Below are 24,791 nucleotides of genomic sequence, written 5' to 3' on the forward strand. Positions count from 1 at the left end.
ACGGCCGAAGGAGGAAGTGGGCAGTATTGAGTCGTGGAACGCGTCCCATTGGACACGTGTGAGCATTTGATACGCATAGAAGTGCCCGGACATCTGGGTAATTAACCCCCGTCCCCCATGCACACACCTGAGGCAATTAAGCCTCATTAGAATCACGGATTCGGATACTTTTCTACCCGTGAGCCCATCACTAGTATTTTATTCTTATGAACAATCCACACAATCTCACACCTAATGGAGTTCAGTTGCAGGAGTCATACACAACAGCCAAATGTTAACAGAATGAGTTTACCTTGTACAGTAACCTTGACTCTAATTCTTTCATCACACCTATAACGTCAGGCTGCTCACCAATGATCTTCAAGGAGCAAAACAAAAACTGGTGTCCTGTGCCTTGAAGAAGAGGTCCCAGACTGGGACCCCAAATGATTGTTGCGGACTTCCTCTGTGAATACTTCATTCTTATATCTGGATGCACTTGGCTATTGAAGTTTTGTATAAACTGGAGACTTGAACAAAATATATGTGTAGCAGTAATTACAAAGACCTTCTTCCTCTACAGTCTTTTAAAATTGTGAGGCCTCGGACCCACTACAAATAGCAAAGCACTATAGCAATCGCTAGCGATTTGTTGTATCGCTTTACAAGCGATTTTGGGAACGATTTCCCTGCTCCTATAGAATACATTAGAATGGAAATGCTCCCACAATGCTGCATGTCCTGCGATTGCGATTTGCCTAACCGCAATTGCTCCAGTGGAATCTGCCCCATCCATTTACATTGGCAAATCGTTTAGGGATATTGCTAGCGATTTAAAGCAAACGATCAAAAAACAAAACAAAAAAACAGCCCTCAGATAGGCTCAAAAGGCCCCATTCCCACGTAACACTTTTTCCTCTTACCTCTACAGGTGAGGTAAAATAATAACAGGCTGACAGTGGTGATAAACAAGAACAGGCTTAGGCCTGGAACCCATTACACTGTGAAAATCGCTAGCGCAATCGTTAGCATTTTTAATTAGTACTTTATAAGCAATTTCATGAGCGCTTTCCATCGATTTTGGTAGCGATTCAAAAATAGTGTAAGCTTTTTGTCAGCGATTGTGATAGCGATTTGTGATTAGCGATTTTAATTCTGATTGGTCCTTTCAATGTATTTAATTTTTTTTTACAGTGTGCAGCAATTTAAAATCCCACACAAATCGCTATGTGTAACGATTCATGAGCGATTTGCCAGCGCTTCAATACTTTACATTGAAGCACAAACGCTCCCAAAATGCTGCATGTCCTGCACTTGTAATTTTGCTAATTGCTATTGTGGAATTTGTTACATTTATTTACATTGACAGAGCGTTTAGGGGTTCCAGGCCTTAGACTTTATTACCACCTAAGATAGCATTAGTGAATTGACACACATGCTTTATTTTATGAAATTCGTCTGTAATTTGTTTGTATTTCAAAGAGGAACTGCAGAGATAATAACAATGAATAAAATATTAATTTACAGATTATTTAGTCAGTGTTTGCTCATTTTTAAATATTTCCTCTCCCTGATTTACATTCTGAAATGTATAACTGGTGGTGACATATTTAGTCCTGCCAGGTGATCTGGGCAGAATGTTCGTTACTGAGAGTTCCATGCACACAGGGAAATACTGCTTGCTTGACAGTTGGAAAAAGCTGTTATTTCCCATAGTGTAATGAGGTTCACAGACAGCAAACCGTCAGGACCTTGGTCATGACATCATACTGTGGGAGGGGTTTCACCACAATATCAGCCATACAGATGTCCATGATGATCTATTTGAGGAAAGGTAAAGATGTCTTGTGGGGAAGGGGGCATCAGTTACTGACTGCGATGAAGTTCAATCCTTGGTTAAAGTTCCTCTTTGAGAATCGTCTTTATTTTGGTACCAAAGTTGGTAAAATAAGAACAAACAGCTTAGTGAATACACCTCAGTGATAAACATATGCAAATGAAATGAGTAAATACCTCCAGAAATGATATCACCACTAAGAACACCTGGGGGGTGGGGACACTTGCAGGGCCATTTTCTCCTACAATCTCTGTGGCTTTTGCATTTGCGTTTTCCACACTGGTTCTGCAATTTTCCATTTGCTACGGCATATACTGCAATTGCAAACATGCAGGTCATGTAGGAAAAAATGGAAAGCTGTGCGGTAAAAGAACATGTGGAAAATCGTGAATCCAAAACACAAACTAGGGGCCCATTCACACTTGCGTTTGCAAAACGCCGGTGATTTTTGCCGGCGTTTTGCAGGAGTGATTTTTCCGCAATTTCACTCGGAAAAATCACTGAACACTGCAACGATTTTTCCGCGATTGCATGTAGCGCTTCTATAGCACTGAAACACGATCGCTGGGAAATCGCCTGAAAATGGTGCAGGCAAAGCATTTGCGTTTCTGGGTGATTTGCGCAAATCGTCCAAGTAAGAACGGGCCCATAGACTTTTATTACACTAGCGCTTTGAAAAGCGCTAGCGTTTCAGTGCTTTGCCCGAAATCTCCGGCAAAACGCTCAAGTGTGAATGGGCGCTAATGGTCGGAATGAGCGTTTTTCCAGCAAGGCAATTGACTTCAATAGCCTGTGGAATTGTGTGTGTTTCAAATGTGTGCCTTTTGCAGCTGGTGTGTTCCCTGCCTTAGTGACTTGAGCCCATTTGTGAGCTATGAAGTTACAAATAAATGGTATGATTCTGATTTCAAAACTTGTTGTTCCCTCTGAAAAAGGGACAGTTGGGAACTATAAAAGAGCATGTATGTGTGCAAACGGATTCATGAATGCTTTTTTCCTACAAACTATTATATAATGTCTGTACCCATCCTTAGACACAAGAAGAGTAGAGGGAATAACTGAAAGACAAAATACTACTTGACAAATGACAATAGTTTTGCACCAGTGCTGCTTGGAACTGCAGTGAACACTGTGCAGACAGAGAGGTTCCGGGCTGCTGAGTTTCCTCACGAGTCATATTAGAGTAGGTAACGTTTCCAGCGGAAGTGGGAAGCATGTGGCAGCTGTAGACTAGTGTGGACTGGAGGAAATTCTTATGGTGCATGGTGGAGGTGAGCGAAAACTGATAGGGGAATGAATGTTCTGTGTTGCCCGTTCCCTGCTGCTGAGGGAGTGGGGGAGGGAAGGAACGGAGGGATGGTGGTTTCGGGAGTTACTTTTTGGCTTCCAAAGAACTAAATCTATCTGAGCCCTCGGGTCTCCCAAAATAGTTTTGGGAATGAAAATGTCCTTATACAATGTTAAATCACAGTTTGCTAGTTTTAAGTTTAGGCAGATGCTGAGCAATTACCACAAGTCATTTCTGAAGATTCAATTGTTTATTCACCCTCTTTAGCAGGAAGCAGAATCTTGCAGTCTCAGTGAAAATAAATCAGCTTTGTAATGTACAAAAGTTTTTTTTTTTAGCCTTGTACGCACCTTCAATTATAATTGGCCAATTACTGACATTTTACTACCTCTATGTGGTGTGAGCTTAAATTGCAACTGAAGTGATAGGTGGAGGCTGACATATTTATTTATTTACTTTTAGGCAATACTAGTTGCCTGGCTACCCTGCTGAGCCTCTGCCTCTAATGCTGGGCTCGATTAGCCGCTGGATCGACTCCAGCCTCGTCCCTGCGGGCTGCCGGGTCGATTCCCGCTCGTCCCCGCGGGTGCGCCTTATCTTCCGCTCGATTCCCCACTATTGTCCGCCTGCGGGGATCGAGCGGGGGATCGATCCGGCGGGTCATCGGACCTGTCGGAAATTATCAATCGAGCCATCAGTGGCTCGATTATTAAGGGTGCATCAGCCCGTGTATGCCCAGCATTATACTTTAAGCATAGCTCCTGAACAAGCATGCAGCATATTAGGTGTTTTTGACATTGTCCGATCTGACAAGATTAGCTTCATGCTTTTTTCTGGTTTGATTTAGACACTATTGTAGCCAAATAGATGAGCAGGACAGCCAGGCAACTGGTATTGTTTAAAAGGAGATAAATATGGCAGCCACCATATCACTCTCACTTCAGTTCCCCTTTAACCACTTGATGACCCAGCCTTTACCCCCCCCCTTAAGGACCAGCGCTGTTTTAGCTGATCTGTGCTGGGTGGGCTGTGCAGCCCCCAGCACAGATCAAACACCAGGCAGAGCGACCAGATCGCCTCCCTTTTTTCCCCACTAGGGGGATGATGTGCTGGGGGGGTCTGATCGCTCCTGCCTGCCTGGGTGTTGCGTGGGGGGGGGGCACCTCAAAGCCCCCCTCCGCGGTGAAATTCCCCCCCCCCTCCCTCTCCTCCCTCCCTTCCCCGGAGATCCGAGGCTGCACAGGAACGGATCTGTCCTGTGCAGCCTCTAACAGGCTTCTGCCTGTCATGTGACAGCGATCCCCGGCCACTGATTGGCCAGGGATCGCTGATCTGGTACAACGCTGCTACTGTTAGCAGCGTTTTACAAATGTAAACAAAGCGGATTATTTCCGCTTGTGTTTACACTTAGCCTGCGAGCCGCAATCGGCGGCCCGCAGGCTATTCACGGAGCCCCCTGCCGTGAATTGACAGGAAGCAGCCGCTCGCGCGAGCGGCTGCTTCCTGATTAATTAGCCTGCAGTCGCTGGTCCTGCAGCTGCCACTTTGCCAACGCGCGTTATGAGTGCGCGGTCGGCAAGTGGTTAACTACGCTATCTGTTTACCCTAATGCTACATGGAGATGGTAAAGTTGGTCAGCGATTGGGCAATTATAATTGGAGGTGTGTACCAGGCTTAAAGGAAGCATCCAGCAAATCGTGCCTCCCCATGATATACTTACGTAGGGCTTCCTCCAGCCTCTTGCAGCTAAAATATCCCATGCTGATAGCTCCGCTTGCAGCTGCCAACCCGGGGTCCCCGCCAGTGCAGAGGTTGACCTGTACTGCGACTGCGCGAGAACCGCTGTCTATCAAGTTCACATTGTCTGCGTTGTACGCTGTGGACAACATGGGCTTGATTGACAGTGACGCTCCACACAGGCGTAGTTAACATGACCTCGAGGTCGGCTTCTGCACTGGTGGGACCCCAGGCTGGGTGCTGCGAGCGGAGCTGTCAGCGTGGGATGTGAGCTGCAAGGGGCTGGAGGAAGCCCCCGGTAAAATATCATGAGGAGGCACGATTTGCTTGATGTTTCCTTTAAAGAGAACCCGAGGTGTGTTTAAAGAATGCTATCTGCATACAGAGGCTGGATCTGTCCATACAGCCCAGCCTCTGTTGCTATCCCAAACCCCACTAAGGTCCCCCTGCACTCTGCAATCCCTCATAAATCACAGCCATGCTGTGAGGCTGTGTTTACATCTGTAGTGTCAGTCTTAGCTGCTCCCCCGCCTCCTGCATAGCTCCGGTCCCTGCCCCCGTCCCTTCCCTCCAATCAGCAGGGAGGGAAGGGATGCAGGCGGGGACTGGAGTTCTGCAGGAGGCGGGGAGAGCAGCAGACTGACACTATAGAGATAAACACAGCCAGCTCTGACAAGCTGTTTGTCAGCAGCGTGGCTGTGATTTATGAGGGATTGCAGAGTGCAGGGGGACCTTAGGGGGGTTTGGGATAGCAACAGTGGCTGGGCTGTATAGACAGATCCAGCCTCTGTATGCAGATAATATTCTTCAAACCCACCTCGGGTTCTCTTTAACCACCCTGGCGTTCTGATTAAATCGCCAGGGTGGCTGCGGGAGGGTTTTTTTTAAATAAAAAAAAAAATATTTCATGCAGCCAACTGAAAGTTGGCTGCATGAAAGCCCACTAGAGGGCGCTCCGGAGGCGATCTTCCGATCGCCTCCGGCGCCCAGAATAAACAAGGAAGGCCGCAATGAGCGGCCTTCCTTGTTTTGCTTATATCGTCGCCATAGCGACGAGCGGAGTGACGTCATCGACGTCCTGACGTCAGCCGCCTCCGATCCAGCCCTTAGCGCTGGCCGGAACTTTTTGTTCCGGCTACGCTGGGCTCAGGCGGCTGGGGGGACTCTCTTTCGCCGCTGCTCGCGGCGAATCGCCGCAGAGCGGCGGCGATCAGGCAGCACACGCGGCTGGCAAAGTGCCGGCTGCGTGTGCTGCTTTTTATTTCATTCAAATCGGCCCAGCAGGGCCTGAGCGGCAGCCGCTGGCGGTGTTGGACGAGCTGAGCTCGTCCAGACCGCTCAGCTGGTTAAGAGTCTAGTGGACCAAAACAGTGGTTACAGCACCAGTAGTTTAGACCTCATTAATCGCTCCACAAAAACTCTTTTCAAAGCACAGGGAAAATCTCTTAGAAAATCACTAACCAAATTGGTCAGCGCTTGCGATAGCGATTTGTAATGTGAACCAGGCCTAAAGCCCCATCTACACGATACGATTCTTTGTACGATTCGATTACAATCCGATTACATCCAACATGTCCGATAGGGATTGGATTCAATTCAATTTGCCATTGTTTTGCAATGGCAAATTGAATCGAATCCTGATCGGACATGCTGGATTTAATCGGATCGTAAATAGAATCGTAGCGTGTAGATTGGGCTTAAAGTGGATCCGAGATTAACTTTTACACCTTGCATAATTGGGTTCCTTTCCTATTGTTTATAGGGCATTCCTCAAGCCAAATACTTTTTTGTTTTTTGTTTTAATACTGTAATTCCCTATAAACTAAACAAGCCACGCCCACAGGTTTTCAGAGAGCCAAGGCACTTTCATACAGTAGCAAGGGCTCATGGGAGCTCAGTCTGGGCAGGAGGAGGGGGAGGTATTACTAGCCAGAGATTTCAGAGGCAGAGGGGAGGAGGGGGGATTATGTTTTTTTTTTCTTCAAGATGCAGATAAGCCTGCCTCTGTGTAATGTTTACAAACAACATAGCTGCTGTCATTGTATCACAGGAAGAAAGAATCATAAGCTGTTTGCAGCTAGATTTGTTGTGTAAACGATCTAGACTTTAGATAAGATATATAGACAAGTTACTTGTTATAGTTAGTTTTTCATCTCAGATCCGCTTTAAGTGTCCTTCCATTTTACGTCCATTGTGTTGCCCTGCAACAGACAATATAATCACAACATGATGCAATTATTTTCCAATGGCACACCCATGCTGGTGCTACAAGGTGGTGAAAAAGGGTGCCCGAGTTTTGATATAGGCTACAAGCCCCTTGTTAGCCCATATTTTATTTGGCTACTTTCGGCTACAGTAGGGCACCCCTGTGTAGCCCATATTTTTTTTAGCTACAAGGTTTTCGGCTTACAGTAGGACGCCCCTTTGTAGCCCATATATTTTTTTGGCTACAAGGTTTTTGGTTCTGCTACAAAAGGGTGCCCCTTTGTAGCCCATATTTTTGATTCAGCTACAAGGTTTTTGGCTACAAGGTTTTTGATTCTGCTACAAAAGGGCACCCTTTTATAGCCAAGATTTTTGATTCGGGGGTGCAGGGGGGGTTAGCATTAGGTATCACAAGCTGGGGGGGTCTTGGGGTTAGGCACCACCGGGGGGGGGTCTTGGGGTTAGGCACCACCGGGGGGGGGTCTTGGGGTTAGGCACCACCGGGGGGGGGGTCTTGGGGTTAGGCACCACCGGGGGGGGGGGGTCTTGGGGTTAGGCACCACCGGGGGGGTCTTGGGGTTAGGCACCACCGGGGGGGGGGGGTCTTGGGGTTAGGCACCACCGGGGGGGGGTCTTGGGGTTAGGCACCACCGGGGGGGGGGGGGGGGTCTTGGGGTTAGGCACCACCGGGGGGGGGGGTCTTGGGGTTAGGCACCACCGGGGGGGGGTCTTTGGGTTAGGCACCACCTGGGGGGGGTCTTGGGGTTAGGCACCACCTGGGGGGGGGTCTTGGGGTTAGGCACCACTGGGGGGGGGGTTCTTGGGGTTAGGCACCACCGGGGGGGGTCTTGGGGTTAGGCACCACCGGGTGGGGGGGGGGGGGGGTTTGGGGTTAGGCACCACCTGATGGGGGGGGTCTTGGGGTTAGGCACCATCAGGGGAGGGTTCTGTGTGAGAGTAGGGATAAGTTAGGTCATAGTAATCACTTTTCTCAGCTATATCTAGAGTCCTTTTATAGCCCAACAAATTTTGCCTATAACAGCATCCTTTTTATAAACTAAAACTAGCTTTTTCGGCTACACCAGGCACCCTTTGCAGCTGAATTTGGCATATATGTGCTATACCAGGCGCCCTTTGTAGCCAAATTTGGCATATATGGGCTACACCAGGCGCCCTTTGTAGCCGAATTTGGAATATATAGGCTACACCAGGCGCCCTTTGTAGCCGATGTTGGTATGCGGGCTACACCAGGCGCCCTTTTTGTAGCTGAATTTTGCATATATGGGCTACAACAGGTGCCCTTTTTTCCAGGCGCCCTTTTCAAATAGACGCCTCCTTACTTGCTATTGTCGTGCAGGGTCTAGTCCATCAGACTGCAACAGACTTTTAAATTCCCACAAAGTTGCATGACCTGCACGAGCGGTTCAAAAAGTAGATTTTATTCACTTTCAGAATGTGAATAATCAAAGCCAGGACATTTGACATCAAGATGTAACTTTAGCTGTAAAATATAGCTCCTGCTACATGCTGTAAACAGAGGGTATACTCCAGGACAGGACCATGTTTACAATGCAGTGTAGGTCTTCTAAGCACAATGGTGTCGCGGTTTCAAGCGGACAAACTGTTCTTCGTCAAGTGATGGCATCATGCCATCACTTGACAAAGAACGGTTTGTTCACTCGAAACGGCGACAGTCCATTGCATATTGTATATATGGAGCTATAGTTACATCTTGACCTTTATGTTGGATGTCCTGGCTTTGTTTATTCCCATTCTGCAAGTGAATAAAATCGACTTTTTGTACCGACGTCAGTACTGGTCATGCCACTTTGTGGGTCAGAACCATTGCATAATTCTCACTGAAAAATAATTAGAGATTGTAAAACTCTGTGTGGCTGAGAAACACATCTGTGTGCAGATAAGGAGTTTAATGTGCATATGCGTTTTGTATTCGTGTTTACATTGCGTTTTATGTAAATCAATTGGAAGAAAACAGGAAGCGGAACTACATCACAAAAAAAAATGCATATAAAAACTCATACAAAACGCAATACATTGCATTCCCATTGACTTTCCTTATGTGTGCTTTTAAATATTTTGCAACAAAACTAGTGTTTTTTAAAAACGCACACGCATACAAAACGCATATGCGGTTTTTCATGCGGTCCATAGATTTCCATTAGAGGCAAAAACTCAGCGTTTCCGGCAGCGCTTGTGTGCCTAGCCTAAGTCTTGTGGAGCAGTGATTTTCGAGAAATTTTCTACGTTGGTTCAGTGTTTACTTTGTCCATCTCTTGAGGTCCTTTTTGTTTTTTTGAGCTCTTGTTCTGATGATGGTTTTTCTTCCACAGGCAGTGAAAACACTAAGCAGCTTTAAAGATGGAGGAAAAAGACAAGAAGAAACACCGCAAGAAAAACAGCGGTCCTAAAGCCAGCAAGAAGAAGAATCGTCAGCAGACAGAGGCTGGAATCCCCACCGAAGACGATGCAAGAAAAAGGAACCCTAAAGCTTTTGCAGTGCAGTCTGCAGTACGCATGGCGAGAACCTTTCACAGGTGATCTAAGAAAGCATTCCCAGCCACTGACCGTGTACACTTTGCACATGTCTGATGTGACGCCAGGCTAAAAAGATGCATGTTATCGTTATTATACATTTATATAATACTGATATCTTCTGCAGTGCTTTACATATATAGTCATGTCATGTCACTAATTGTCCCTCAGAAGAGCTCAGTGTAATCCCTTGTTACAGATTTGTAGGAAGTGAGTTCCGCACGATGTAGGTAGAGTCGAAATACCTTTATTGAATCAAACACATGACAGGCTAAAATCCATCACCACACGCTGACATGTTTCGGGCGTTACACGCCCTTAATCATAGCATAGGTGCATGTGAACAGAGGTGACCTATATAAAGGATAGGACCACACCCGATACCACATGATCAGGCCCCACCCACAAAGAGGTGTATACATAAAACTTGAGGAACATCCTCAACAGTGTAATCAATACATAAAAACATATAACACAAGGATAAAATGTAAGTACACATGATTGAACACATTACAGTTTCACGCAGCAATGAAAGTACAAAAAATAAAATATATATGAATCTGACAAGCAGTTACATACATAGATATGCACACCAGGGACAGTACACCCAAATTACGTAACTGTATTGAGGTCCCATCTGGCGTTAAGGCCTCTTGGCGAACGCGTTCCTAGTTGGAAAATCCAATAGGCCTCCCGAGTGAGGAGACGCTTGTAAACGTCTCCCCCCCTGGGGGGCCTCTGGACACGCTCAATACCTTGAAATGAAAATGAAGCCATGTCACCAGAATGGACCTCTCTAAAATGCTTGGCCACATTGGATACCTCCACAGTCAACCATCCTGCTCCCCTATAATGCTCCCCTACACGCTGTCTGAGATGACGTGTAGTACAACCCACATATTGAACATGACATGAGGAGCATGAAATCAAATAGACCACGAACTTTGTGTGGCAGTTAATGTACTGTTTCATAGGGAAAATGTTTCCATTCGAGTACGAAGTAACAGACCGGGCAGGTTGATGTACAACACAATAATTACAAGTAGAAAAATTACATTTATATGAGCCACGAGTGGTTAACCAGCATGGACGTGAGGAACTGCTGGAAAACAAACTGGGAGATAAAATACTCCCTAGTGTGGGGGCCTTTCTACTAGCGAATTTGACACCCTGTTTAAGGATCACATTAAGGGTGTCATCAGCCTGCAACACAGGTAAACATTTTCTTATAATCTGTGTAATCTGTGTATATTCCTGGCTATAAGCAGTCACAAACACTGTGTCTCTTTTCGTCTGTGATACCATCCTTCGAGAACTAGATGCCAAAAGGTCTTCTCTTGTTCTCAGAAGGGCCTGCTTCCTTCCCCTTTCTATCATCCATTTTGGATATCCACGCTCCGCAAGACGAGCACCCACAGCGCTCAACTCCACCCCAAGGGCCGCGGCGTCAGAACAGTTCCGGCGCGCCCGAATAGCCTCCCCCACCGGGACCGCACGGATAGTGTGGGACGGGTGACAGCTATTGGCCCTCAGGGTGGAGTTGCCGCCGCAGGGCTTGCGGTACGTGCTGGAGACAACAGAGGCCGAGGAAGGATCTCCCCTAAGAGTAAGGTCAAGATAATTGACCTCTAGGGGTGACCACTGAAAAGTGAACACAAGGTTCAAGTTGTTAACATTAAGAAAATCAACGAACTGCTGAGCTTCGTCACACGTGCCGTCCCAGACGACCAACAGGTCGTCAATATATCTGCCATACCACACAACGTGGCTCGAAAAAATGTTAGAGTCGCTGAACATGTGGAGCTCCTCCCACCAGCCCATATATAGGTTAGCTAGTGAGGGAGAAAATTTCGCTCCCATCGAAGCTCCACACAATTGTAAATAAAAATCAGAATCAAAAAGAAAATAGTTGTGGGTAAGCAGATAATGGACAGCACATGCGACGAAGAATTGGAGATCCGAAGAAAAGGCAGAATATCTGGCCATATGGTATTCTAAGGCTTCCAGAGCGAGACCATGGGGAATACATGAATATAAAGATTTCACATCAATGGCAATCCAACTATATTTTTCTTGCCATTGAAAATGCTGTAAACTACTAAGCACATGTTTGGTGTCACGTATATAGCCCGGAAGTCGTCGCACTAGAGGCTGCAAGTGTTCATCCACCCAATTTCCCAGGCGTTCCCCCAGGGAGCCAATTCCAGCCACAATTGGCCTGCCCTCCGGGGGGAAGCCCTGCTTGTGGATCTTGGGTAGATGATGAAACACTGGCAGAACAGGAAAGGGAACGGCCAGATATTCTGCCAACCGTTTGGAAAGCACTCCTAGACTTTCGCCTAAAGACAAAAGTGCCTGAAGTTGTCTGCCAAAATCTATAGTGGGGTCATTTTTCAAAAGAGAATAGATAGATGTATCCTGAAGCTGCCTTAGTGCCTCACCACGATAAACTTCCGCATCCAGCACAACCACTGCCCCACCTTTGTCAGCATTCCTGATAACAATCCGTGTATTGTCTTTAAGGGAGGAAATGGCCTGTTTCTCTGCAGAAGAAAGATTACCATGAATATCGGGAATACTGACAGAGGCAAGCTCAAGTAATTCTCTTTCTATAACCTCCTGAAAGGTATCGACAGGGGGGCTACGGGCAGCTGAGGGGTAAAATGCTGGATTGCGGATAGGCACAGGCCTGACCTCATTTTCCGAAACCAAAGGCACCGTCTCTGTAAGCAATTGCTCTAAGGACAAAAGAGACTTAGTGTCTCTGAAATTCCCTATGTCAGGAAAGGCTAAGTCCCCATTACCTGCTATATTGTCAGCAGCACCATCCGCCATCCGTTCATCCATAAAATGCTTTCTCAAAAGGATGGACCTAACAAATCTATTTACGTCCAAAAGTGTGGCAAACACATCAAAATGTGACGTGGGGGCAAAAGAAAGTCCCCGTGAAAGTAATGAAATCTCAGAGGAGTTCAAAATGGAGGCAGAAAGATTAACAACAGTATGATTGTCAAATGTTGTCGGAGCTGGGCTTTGTCTCTTATGCTTTATACCCCCTCTTCTCGTGCGTTTCGACCTTTTTTCTTCCTGTATCTGTTGAACCTCTTGTGGTGGATGGGCAAAGGGAAAGAAGACTGCTGGTTTTTTGCCAGTGAGCCGTGGGAGGACGACACCGGGGCAGGATGCATGACAGGATGTGTACCCCCCACAGCTCCTTGCATCAAAGCAGCAGAACCATCTGATAATTCTGACTGAGAGTCAGATGTTTCAGGCGAACTAAATGTAACTTTCTTAGAGGATTTGGTTCTAAGACGTCGAGTTATAGGTCTAGGTGACCGGAAGGTGGCCTCCCACCGCCCCCACTCATAAACCACACCCTTTTTATAATCATTAACATCACGAAGGTACTTAACCCGTTTGGTATCAGTGATCAAAGACTCCAACCTCGCCACGTTATCCAAAAGCTTTCTATTTAAATCTTCATATTGCTGTAACGTGTCGAGTTTGGAAAGAGTCCTTTTGACCTCTGAGACCTGCAGCTTCAGATCTACCAAACGTTGCTCCTCATATACAATAATCAATTTCATCAATTTTATTGAGCAATCACTTAAAATAGCATTCCACTCTAAGACAAAATTATCCGAATAAATAGTAGTGGGAACCTTCCTAATCCTCAAACCGCGAGGAATTATTTCATCTGCCACATACTGATCCCTTGTTAGGTATCTTTTATAAAGCACCCACATATAGTATTACAAAGCTTCATGCAGTAAGTAATTTGCATTCTGTATATTATAGACTGTAAGTCGACCCCAATATGTGACCCTCTTAAGCTGGAATGTCTTTCTGAATCAAATATAAGTTGAAGAAATCTGAGGCACCCCAATACTATACCACCTAAGGGCTCTTGCCTAGCCCACAAAACCAATGCTGCCGCAGTCTAATATATTCCTCTATCCAACAAAGTCACTGTGTAGTTCTGTGTACTGTGGCGCGTTATGGATACATAGGAGGGTTGTGCTCTTTAAAGACCACAAAAACTCCACTTGCGATGCCCCTCTGTGGTTGCTGTTCCGCCTGTATAAGCAATAACGTGGGTCCTAATCCACTTAAAGTGGACCCAAATTAAAAATAGAAGATTTCAGAAATAAAATCTATTTTCTAAATTATAGTGATAAATAGTAGCCTTTTTTCAGCTGCATGATGACAAATATAAAATATTTTACATTTATTGGAGGAACCCTTCCCTTCCTTTCATATTGCCGGGAATTTCCGGTAAACTGGTGGAGGAGATAAAAAAACAAAACACAGGCTGCTACTGATGTCACAGGGAAGGTGATCTCAGCTTTTGTGAGATTTCACATAGACGACGCCCCTGTGAGGGAGGGTAGCTGATGACAAACACACCCATGATCTAAAACCTCCTACTAAGCTCAGAAGTAATGGCTGCCACTTGTATAACCCTAGTTGTGAAAAGCATGCACTGAAATGCTCATAGGCTTGAAGGAGTGTTTATTTATCTTTGTATGTTTCAGAGTGGTGCAACTAAATATTTTGAATTAAAAAAGTTTGGTTTGGGTCCGCTTTAAGACTCTCTCTGATAAACTCCGCTTCCCTCTTCCGTGGTACTACGAACTCTGTGCACCTGGTTAAAGATAGGCAGTACCCGCTCTCGTCTCGACTAGCTTCAGCACTCGCCGTCTTCAGGGGTAACAAGTCGGGATGAGAGACGGCTAAATATACATTTTATTACAGCCAATAAAACCATAACGACCCTTACAATAATTTCCTAGACAAGGGAGTTGTACATTACAATATAATTGAATTTCTATGTACAATATTAAACAATATATTATTGTACATTATACACTAATATACAACAGCCAAATTGGTTGAAATAACTTCAGTCTGATGAGCAATGTACAGAACTAATAATCGCATCCACACAAGTGAATTACATGATCAAGCAATATGTCTTAAAGGGGAACTTCAGCCTAAACAAACATACTGTCATCAAGTTACATTAGTTATGTTAATTAGAATAGATAGGTAATATAATCTCTTACCCACCCTGTTTTAAAAGAACAGGCAAATGTTTGTGATTAATGGGGGCTGCCATCTTTGTCATGGGGCAGCCATCTTTTTGGTTGAAAGGAGGTGACAAGGAGCAGGAGACACAATTCTAACTGTCCTGTGTCCTGATTGGGGCAGGGGCTCCCAGCTGCACATGCACACACAGCTGCTTCAAATGTCAATTTCAAAATGTAAAAAAAAAAAAAATTTGCACCAAAACAGCAGAACGAGAACAACATCACCAGAAATCCCATCATGCTTTGCACAGCATCAGGGGAAAAAAGCCCGGGCAGTTTTCTCATGTGCAGCTAAAAATGAGGCTTGTATAAGAGAAACAAGGTTCTGATGCTGTGAAACTGTTAAAGAAATACCAAGCCTTTTCAGTGCTGCTGAGTCGATTTTTAGTCCGGAGGTTCACTTTAACTACCTAAAAATAAGGGCCAGAGTATTTACAATTATCACAGACTTTCACCCACTGGTGGTTAATGCTGGTAAAGCAAGATAGATAAAAAGCCTGACTATGGAACCATGGAGTAATGTGACTCCAATCTGCTGTTATTGACAGTGCACTGTATAGAAGAAAGATACTGCTCCTGTCCCAATCCCAGAGTGGGGACAACAAACATAGGAGGAGCCAGCCCCATATGTATCATCAGTGGGGAGAAAAAAAAGACAGGACTGAATTAGAGGACACACACCTGCCTCTTTCTTCTCCCCCTTGCCTATATGCAGAGCTAGCGCAACGGAACGAGCATACACATTCCACAGCCGGGAACATCATCTCTTCAGTGTAGCTCGGTCATCAAGCACTAGCATTACTCTGACAGAGAGACGTTAATGCGTACAAAGCGCACTAAAGAGGTGTGGAGGGCCCGGTGGTGGCATAGGTATGCGCTGGCATATAGGCACTGGGGAGAAGAAAGAAGCGAGCACCCTTGGGGAACATAGGGCTAGAGAGAGGTGGCCACTCTGATTATTATGAAAGCTACAAGTCAGACATTTCGGTCTGACTCGTAGATAAGGGGACCCCCTAACTGATATTGAATCAGACATATATTTTCTGACTTCTAGTTGAGTATATACAATATTTAAAACTTGAGGTGAATGTTCACAAAAACATGATGAAAAAGTTTGCAGCCCAAAAAGAGCACACAGTAACAAATGGTAACATAGATTATCCTTTATGGATCTTCAAGTGTACCTGAGATAAATGCAACAAAAGGAATTATTCTTACCTGAGGCTTCCTCCAGTGACCTACTTTAGTTCATAGGCACCCACGTTGCCTATCCTATCCTATCCTGTCCATTCTACTGTAGTCAGCTGTGGTAAAGCCCCCGACTCTGCCATGCGCCTCTTTGGTCACGCTCCCTTGGCCAGGAGAGTTTTGCGCCTGTGCAGTTACAAACTTTAACTGCACAAGGGCAGAACAGCCACAGGATCGTGACCATGGAGTTGTGGGGCCAGGGCCGTACATGCGCAGTAGTCAGCAACTACTGGGACTGACAGTGGGAGAGTGGACAGGACTGGACAGACTGCAGGTCGCTGGAGAAAGCCCCAGGTAAGTATAAATCCTTTTACTGTATTTATCTCAAGTTTACTTTGAAGTAAACCTATTAGGGAAAAAAAAAAGTCCCTGGAGTGTACTTACCTTGGGAGGGGGAAGCCTCTTAATCCTAAAGAGGCTTCCCTATCCAACGTAGCAGAAGGTATTCATCGTTGGGGACTCCTCCCGAAGATCTTCTTGTCCGCACTTGTTGATGTGCACGCATTGCCAGTAGCCGCTCTCCACTCGTGTGGACTTTCTCTGGCGGAAATAGCTAAGCTTGATCGGGTCCACTGTACCGAGCAGGCTTGAGCCATAGTAGAGGTGCAGTAGAGCAGATTCAACCGGGCTCAGCTACTGAGCGGAGAGATGCGCCTGCACAGGAGCGCAGATGTAAATATTGAGGTTGGCTTCTGCTCCGGTTTGCCATTTCTGGATCGGGCTGGCAAAAAGAGACGTGAAAAATGCACTATAACCCAAAGGATTCTTCCTCTGGAGGTAAGTGTCTCCCAGGGGCACTTTTTTCCATTTGGGTTTAATTGATGGAATGGCTGGCGAGGTCAACATCTGCATCGGAGGGGATTTGAAGCCACCGGAGTTGCGGCGAGGGCATGGGCCGGCTGCTAGGGGCTGGAAAAAGCTTTGGGTGAGTAGATTTTGTTTTTTCCTTCTCGGACCTTCACTTTAAAGTGAACTTGAGATGAAAGGCATCTCAGGTTCTATACTTACCTGGGGCTTCCTTAAGCCCACGTGAGTCCTCTCACTCCCTTGCCGTCTCCCCAGGTTACTCCTGTCCCCCGAAAGCCTTACCGAGTTGCGCTTCATCACACATGACAGGCCAGGCGCACGCCCCTGTCGCGCTCCTGTCCCTGGGAATGTTCCGCACAAGTGCAAAACGATACCAACCATGGGAGGGCACCAGGCAACGCGTGCGCGACGAAGCGTGACTCAGGGTTTCTGGCTGTATTGCAGGGAACAGGAGCCACCCGGGGAGACGGCAAGGGACTGAGTGGCCTCAAGGAAGCCCCAGGTAACTATGGTAGCTGAGATGTCTTCTATCTCAGGTACACTCGAAGTGTCTTAAAAACTGCCCAGAAAAAAATCTCGTAAATTTCAATCTTCACATGGAATCCTTATTCCTAAGACGTCACTGACCTGGAAGATCCTCAGATCATTTAATAGTAGACTGGGATAAATTCTCCCCTCAAACTGATATATAAATAATCCCAAACATATATATCTGAGCCAAATAAGATAAGATACGGTAAGAAAATACCCACGCAAAATGATCCACAGATCCAACCAAAAAAAAATTTCTCCCCAGACCAGAAGCCCAAGTACCGTAGGATGAGTTGGTATATGTAAAAGTATAAGAAATATACTCGCAAAGGTGGGTTACAAGAACTTGCAACCACTGTCGGAGCCTGTGGGAATATAACCATTCCCACTCCGTTTTCCAGATCTATTGAAGCTGATGGTAGTTGGTCGCTCTCCTTGGATAGTTGTGAGGAATGCAGGGTCTTCGTGACTATAAGGCCCAGTTCACACTGCACGCGTTTCCAGCCGCGTTTTGGAAACGTGTGCAGGTGGCCGACACGCACGACATCAGACAGTGCAAAGAGTGCACTGTCTGATGTTCACACTGCATGCGTTCCGGACCTGTGCGGTCCGAGAATGCATGCTACACGCTTTTTTTGCAAAAAACGCGTGGCTGTCCCATTCACTTTTTAGTGATGGGATCAGCCACGCAACGCACACAAACGCGGATGGTGTGCGTTCGCATGCGTTGCGTTCCGCACGCATGGCCATCCGCGTTTGTGATGTGAACGGGGCCTAAACCCCAAAGGGTATGGAGTGTGCTAAAAACACTGGTGGAGGCTTTCTTGATGATATACATCAACTAAAGCTACTATATAGAGAAGTGTAATGTCTTTCCTACTCAAAAGACAAACCAATTATTAATGGAAGTTATTTATTTATGCACAGTAGACCTCTGTAGCCAGGCAACTGGCATTTCTGAAAAGGGGATGAAGATGACAGCCTCTGTAGTTATGTCATTTCAGGCTTCCTTTACGTCTTGCTGCATCAATCAGCAGTTTTCTAGCACAGTGTATTAATCTGTATATAATGCTATTCCGTTACAGAGCGCAAGATCTGAAAACAAAGAAGCATCATATTCCAGTTGTTGATCGCACGCCGTTAGAGCCCCCTCCTGTGGTTGTGGTAGTTGTTGGACCCCCAAAGGTTGGGAAGAGTACCCTGATCAGATGTTTGATTAAAAACTTCACCAAGCAGAAGCTAAGTGAGATCCGTGGGCCTGTGACCATTGTTTCTGGTGAGATATTCTAACTAAGCGACATATTAATCCCCTGTGAATGCTGAATGGAAAACCTAATACTAGGTACACGCCATACAATTTTCTGGCAGATTTACCTGCCACAGCGATTATTTCCAACTTGTCTGGCCTGAATTTCAATAGATTTTTCAATTTTCTGATCGTTTTTTTCAATCCCCTTTTTTTTTTTAATCAATTTTCGTTAAGTTCTATGAAAATGGATACAAACATTTTTTTTAAAAAACAATTAAATTTTTTTTCGGAAAAACGAACAATAAAATAAAATTCAGATTGGACATGTTGGAAATAATCGTCTGGCAGGTAAATCTGCCAGAAAATTGTATGGTGTGTACATAAGGTTTCTATTTTACTCAGTTGAGTATAATCTTACGCTATTTAAAACAGGGGTAGGGAACCTATGGCTTGGGAGCCTGATGTGGCTCTTTTGATGGCTACATCTGGCACCCAGACAAATCAGTAGGGATTTGCAGCCCAGCTTAGTGTGGCAGCTACTGATGTAGCTTGCACTACTAACTTACTCGTGCAACCCCAAAACGGACGTCTGCTCCAATTGTCCCACTCTGGACCCTGTCAGGTCCAGTGACTTAGTAGAACTAGATCCCTGCACTTTGATTGGCCCAATAGGCTGTCTGTCACTTGACAGGCAGCCTATTGGGCCAAAGTGCAGGGATCTCGTCCTACAAAGTGAATCAACCCCTGAGTTACCTAGCTAATTGTACATTTCTCCTGTCTGGCTCTCGGGGAAATTGCTGATGTTGCTGAACCCCAAGAGAAGCTGAAGACGTGCCTGACCCTGCCGCTGCCTGACGAATCGACTCTATACACATCACCATGGCTACAGGGACGTGAGCCCTGCTGTCAGTTTGAAACATATTGTATGGCTCTCACGGAATTACATTTTAAAATATGTGGCGTTTATGGCTCTCTCAGACAAAAAGGTTCCTTACCCCTGATTTAAAAGAATACAAATTAAAATATCTGTAATTTTACTTTTTATACAGTCATAAAAGTCATTAACTATAAACAAAATATTAATCCCCTTTATATGGTCCAACAAACTCCCTTGAATAGCCTTAAGGACATTGATGCTCCCGACCTCAGAAGGTGGACTATCCATGCCCAACTTCTTTTATTATTTCCTGGCAGCACTGCTGGTTACAGTACGGTGGTGGTTTTCGCGAAATGAACTTAACCCTGCAATAGTAGTGGAAGCGGCAATTATGGGATCATATGAAGCCCTTCTGAACCTCCCCTTTAGAGGCCCAAACTCATCCCCAAATATCACCATAGTTATGAAGACCACGATCCGTGCATGGCAATATATCCAAAAAACATTTGCTACACCTCTAAAGTGGTCCCCATACACCCCTCTCTGGGGCAACCCTAATATCCCTCATTTCTCCACTATACCGGATCCAGCATTATGGGCACAACACGGGGTTAAAATACTGAAGGATATCTCCAGAACAGGAACCTTACTACCCTTTCTGGAGCTCAGGCAACTTTACAATATCCCCCAACACATGTATTTTAGATACATGCAGCTCTCTCATGCATTTACAGCTCAGTTTGGTAAAGAAGGCACACAGCTGGAATCTGACCCACTGGAGTCTCTTCTTATACAGGAGAACCTTGCAAAGCCCCTATCAGCTATATATGTGGACTTATTAGCCCAAATGGGTCACAATACCGATAAACTCCACGTACAATGGGCAAGGGATATTGGGGAGATAGACGAGGAGGAGTGGGAGGACGTGGTGGGCAGGGGAAATGGGACCTTGATCTCATCCAGGGATAGACTGATACACTTAAAGTATCTCCATAGAGTATACTTCACCCCAAGTAGGCTACATGAAATTAACCATACCCATTCCAATATATGCACCAGATGTGGCACACAGGTGGGAACCTACCTACATATGTTCTGGACATGTCCAGAACTAGAAAGATTTTGGGCGCAGGTAGAAAAAACCATTGGGAGAGTCCTGGATCCTCCGTTTAAACTAGACATAAAAATGGCAACACTGGGAATCTTTGCAAAAAATGCATATAATAAATACAAGCAAGCCATGATCTTTACACTTTGTCATATAGCTAGAAAAATAATTCTGATACATTGGAATCAGCCAGTCACACCCTCTAAGACTGAATGGATCGCTACCGTCAATCATATGCTACCTTTATGCAAAATGACGTACAAAAGCAGAAACTGCCCTAACAAGTTTGACAACATATGGTCCAGATGGTGCGATAAATATTGCAGAAGTGTGCAGGTAGACATTTGAATAATTATGCTTGTAACTGAACGTAAATGCGTTATATGTGTCATATTGTGGGAGTGGGAAAACCCCTCCATATAACTAGCTTGTTAAATTACTAATCTTCTCATGACAAATGTAATGCAGTTAAAAAGGCACTTTTGATACCCGATACTAGGCAATGATACATGTGACACATCACTAATTGAACTCTGTTACTACTATTATATCCTACTGAACAATGTATTATACATAACAGAGATCACTATCTTTCTCTCTCTTCTTCTCTTGTTTCTTCTATCTCCCTTATCTTCTTTTCCTCACCTCCTTCTTATGTCCCTCTGGGATCTGGACCTACTACAACTTACTGTTGGGTTATATGTTGGATAGTTGTAATAAAAGTTATGTTGTACTAATGTATTGAACAAAAAACAATAAAAAACTTACCTGTTAAAAAAAAAAAAAAAAAGTCATTAACTGCCTCCAGTTTAAAAAAAAAAGTATTGTTCCTTTAAATATCCGCTAAAGTGTACATTTCCACATTTTGCTACCCTGTATGGACATTCATGTATAAGCAGCAATATTAGTGTGCGTTTTCCGTGTATTACTCTTTGTGTATTGCCCCCTGGTAGAGCTCCCCTGTGTTATGTTGCCAACTAATAGTTCCTTTTTATTTATATAATGCCCTGTAATATATTATCCATCCATTTTGACCCATGTTATGCTTTTACCTAATCCTGCTCTTTGCTTATTTTGCGACTATTGTGATGCTGCCACTTGATTGTGCCCTGTGTTGTCATGTCCTATTACAGAACACCGTGTGTTATGTAGCAGCCCCTGATATTGCTCCCTTTGTTATGGTGTCCCCTGATGTGTTCCCTAATGGTGCCATTTGTGTTATGCTGCCTTCTGAAAGTGCCTATAAGACATGCTGAAGCATGATATTGCCCCAGGTGATTTGCTGACCTCTTTCCTATCTCCTCTTGCTATGCTGCCCCAGCACTGACCCCTGTTCTTCCTCTACCCTTCATCTGCAGGGCGGTAGCTGAGAAGAATAGTTATTTGTCTGCTTTGGTTTTCTCTCCCAGTTGGGCAACTGGACCACCTCCTAGTTTTCTCTGTATGTTGGCAGGTACAGGAAGCGGAATTCAGAGTGATGCAACTGTAGGAAACCAGAAGGAGGAGGAGGAGGAGGTGTAAATAGGCTGGATCTGAGCATCTTTACTCTCTTCTGCTTCCTGTCACATTTCTTCAGGGGCCCTCTGTGGCCCTAATAAGTGCACATCCTGTGACACTCATTCCAAGCCTGCCAGAAGAATGGATCTTCATAGGGATCGGTTGTTTTTACTCTATTGTATTTACCAGAAAAGAGTATAGTCGCTTTGTAAAAACATTTATCAGATTTTCTCTATACTCTCAGTATTTATAGGTGTTCAAAACAATGGAAGATCTCAGTTGTATAACGATTCACATAGTGATCCTCTGACAAAATATTTAAAGTGGGAGAAAACAGTGACGTAACATTCAATCAAAATAAGTTTTCCTACTTTTTACTACCCATACAGTTGTATTTGCTTTTGTGCACAAGTAATATTGTCGGTTTACAAATTAAAAAGTTCCCAAAGTACAGTTTATGTGCTCTGAAAGCTGCCATTGCATTTTATTGCATAGCTGTTGTATTTATATAGTAAAATCTATATTGAGATCTTTTCTCAGCTCTCTGCTTCTACAGCAGGGAGAGGTGATTTTCAGCACATCTAGGAATAAAGGAATGTAAACAAAAGTTCATGTTATCATCTCTTTGGATGCAGCAGCAAGCTTTCTTAAAGAAGTTGAAGAGCTGTGTTTAACTGTTTGAATGCAGTTTTTGAGGTTGTATATTTTATGCTGTAAATAATCTTTTTGAGCAAATAAGAAATGCTGAGTTTCATACCTCTTTAACCTCCCTGGCGGTATGATTTATTTCCAGATTTTAGGGTCTTTTCATCAAGTTTCAGACCCTAAAATCAGGAAAAAGTCAGAATGCCTACAACAGCCCCAGCACTTACTCACCTCCCTGGGCTCCAGCGCTGTAATTTTCCCTCTGTCCTCCGGGAGGCGCTGTAACTCTGTAGTGAGATCATTGACGGCGATCTCACTAGAGTGATTCGGAGGACAGGAAGGAGAATGGCTACCGACGTCTGGATCCCCCGGGAGGTGAGTAAACATGCCAGCTGCACGCTATACTCTGCATTGAGCTCCCGGTGGCTAGCCCAGCCAAGTGTAGCTCGAGCTTACTGTCAGGGAGGTTAACTAAATACAATGGTTATAGACCAGCATGCAGCAGCAAGTATGTACAGTGCTGCTCATAATTATTCATACCCCTGGCAAATTTTGACTTAGTTACTTCTATTCAACTAGCAAGTAATTTTTTGATGGGAAATGACATAGGTGTCTCCCAAAAGATGTGCAAGGGGCATTATTGTGGGAAAAAAATCACATTTTTTCAGCTTTTATTTACATTTAAGCAGAAAGTGTCCAGTCCAAAATTGTTCATGCCCTTCTCAATAACCAATAGAAAAGCCTTGGCTATTACAGCAATCAAACTATTACTATAATTGCAAACCAGCTTTTTGCATGTCTCCACAGGTATTTCTGCCCATTCATCTTTAGCAATGAATTCCAAATCTTTCAGGTTGAAGGGTGGTCTTGCCATCACCTTGATCTTTAGCTCCCTCCACAGATTCTCAATTGGATTCAAGTCAGGACTCTGGCTGGGCCACTCCAAAACGTTAATGTTGTTTTCTGCTAATCATTTCTACACCACTTTTGCTGTGCGTTTTGATTCATTGTCATGCTGAAATGTCCACTGGTGCCCAAGGCCAAGTTTCTCTGCAGACTGCCTGATGATGTCATTAAGAATCATTATGTATTGCTTTTTTATGGTGCTGTTTACTGTGATTAGGTTCCCTGGTCCATTGGCTGAAAAACGCCCCCAAAGCATTAGGTTCCCACCACCATGTTTGACAGTGGGGATGGTGTTCTTTGGGTTGAAGGCTTCTCCTTTCTTACACCAAATGAAGTAAGCATCATTGTCACCAAACAATTCAATTTGTGTTTCATTTGACCATAACACAGAAGCCCAGAAGTCTTCTTTTTTGTCCAGATGGGCATTTGCAAAGGCCAAGCGAGCTTTTGTGTGCCTTATCTGGAGAAGTTATGTCCTCCTTGGTCTACATCCATGGAACCCAGCAGTGTGCAGTGTCCATTGGATTGTCTGCCTTGAGACATTGCCACCAGCAGAGCCCATATTCACCAGGATGGCCTTGGTGGTGATACTTGGATTCTTTTTCACCTCTCTCACTATCCTCCTGGCCAGCACACGTGTCACTTTTGGCTTCCGACCACGTCCTCTGAGATTTTCCTAAGTGCGGAACATCTTGTATTTTTAAATAATACTTTGCTCTGTAGCCATTAGAACTTGAAAACATTTAGAAATGGCCTTGTAGCCCTTTCCTGACTTGTGAGCTGCCACAATGCGCAGCCGCAGGTCCTCACCGAGCTCCTTTGTCTTAGCCATGACTATTCACAATCCATCTGCAGAGAGCTGCTGTTTTTCACCTGTTAAGTTGATTAAAACAGCGGTTCCCAACTAATCAAGGTAATTAGGATGCTTTAGAACAGCTTGGACTATTTGGAATGCAATAGAACTTTGGATTTTCCCACAGACTGTGACAGTTTGAGAAGGGTATGAATACTTTTGGACTGGGCACTTTTTGCTCATATGTAAATAAAAGCTAAGAAATATATATATTTTTTTCTACAATAATGCCTCTTGTACATAGTCTTATTATTTTTTGGGAGACACCTGTGTCATTTCCCATCAAAAATTACTTGCTGGTTGAATAAAAGTAACTTTAAGTCAACATTTGCTAAGGGTATGAATAATTATGGGCAGCAATGTACGTGTTTAGGTTTTGCA

At 44.7% G+C, this 24,791-nt stretch overlaps 1 protein-coding gene across 1 annotated transcript in view; it reads left to right on the forward strand.

Annotated features, from left to right (window-relative positions):
- Positions 1 to 3,002: 3,002 nt before the first annotated feature.
- Positions 3,003 to 24,791, forward strand: part of LOC137534112 (ribosome biogenesis protein BMS1 homolog) — a 67,781-nt gene continuing 45,992 nt past the window's right edge. Inside the window, exons 1-3 of the mRNA XM_068255475.1 lie at positions 3,003 to 3,087; positions 9,398 to 9,601; positions 18,361 to 18,551. Coding sequence (XP_068111576.1) covers positions 9,426 to 9,601; positions 18,361 to 18,551 — 367 coding nt within the window. The 5' untranslated portion in view covers positions 3,003 to 3,087; positions 9,398 to 9,425. The remainder of the gene's footprint in view (positions 3,088 to 9,397; positions 9,602 to 18,360; positions 18,552 to 24,791) is intronic.

This window comes from Hyperolius riggenbachi, chromosome 10 (assembly GCF_040937935.1).
Source record: "Hyperolius riggenbachi isolate aHypRig1 chromosome 10, aHypRig1.pri, whole genome shotgun sequence".
Classification (NCBI taxonomy): Eukaryota; Metazoa; Chordata; class Amphibia; order Anura; family Hyperoliidae; genus Hyperolius; species Hyperolius riggenbachi.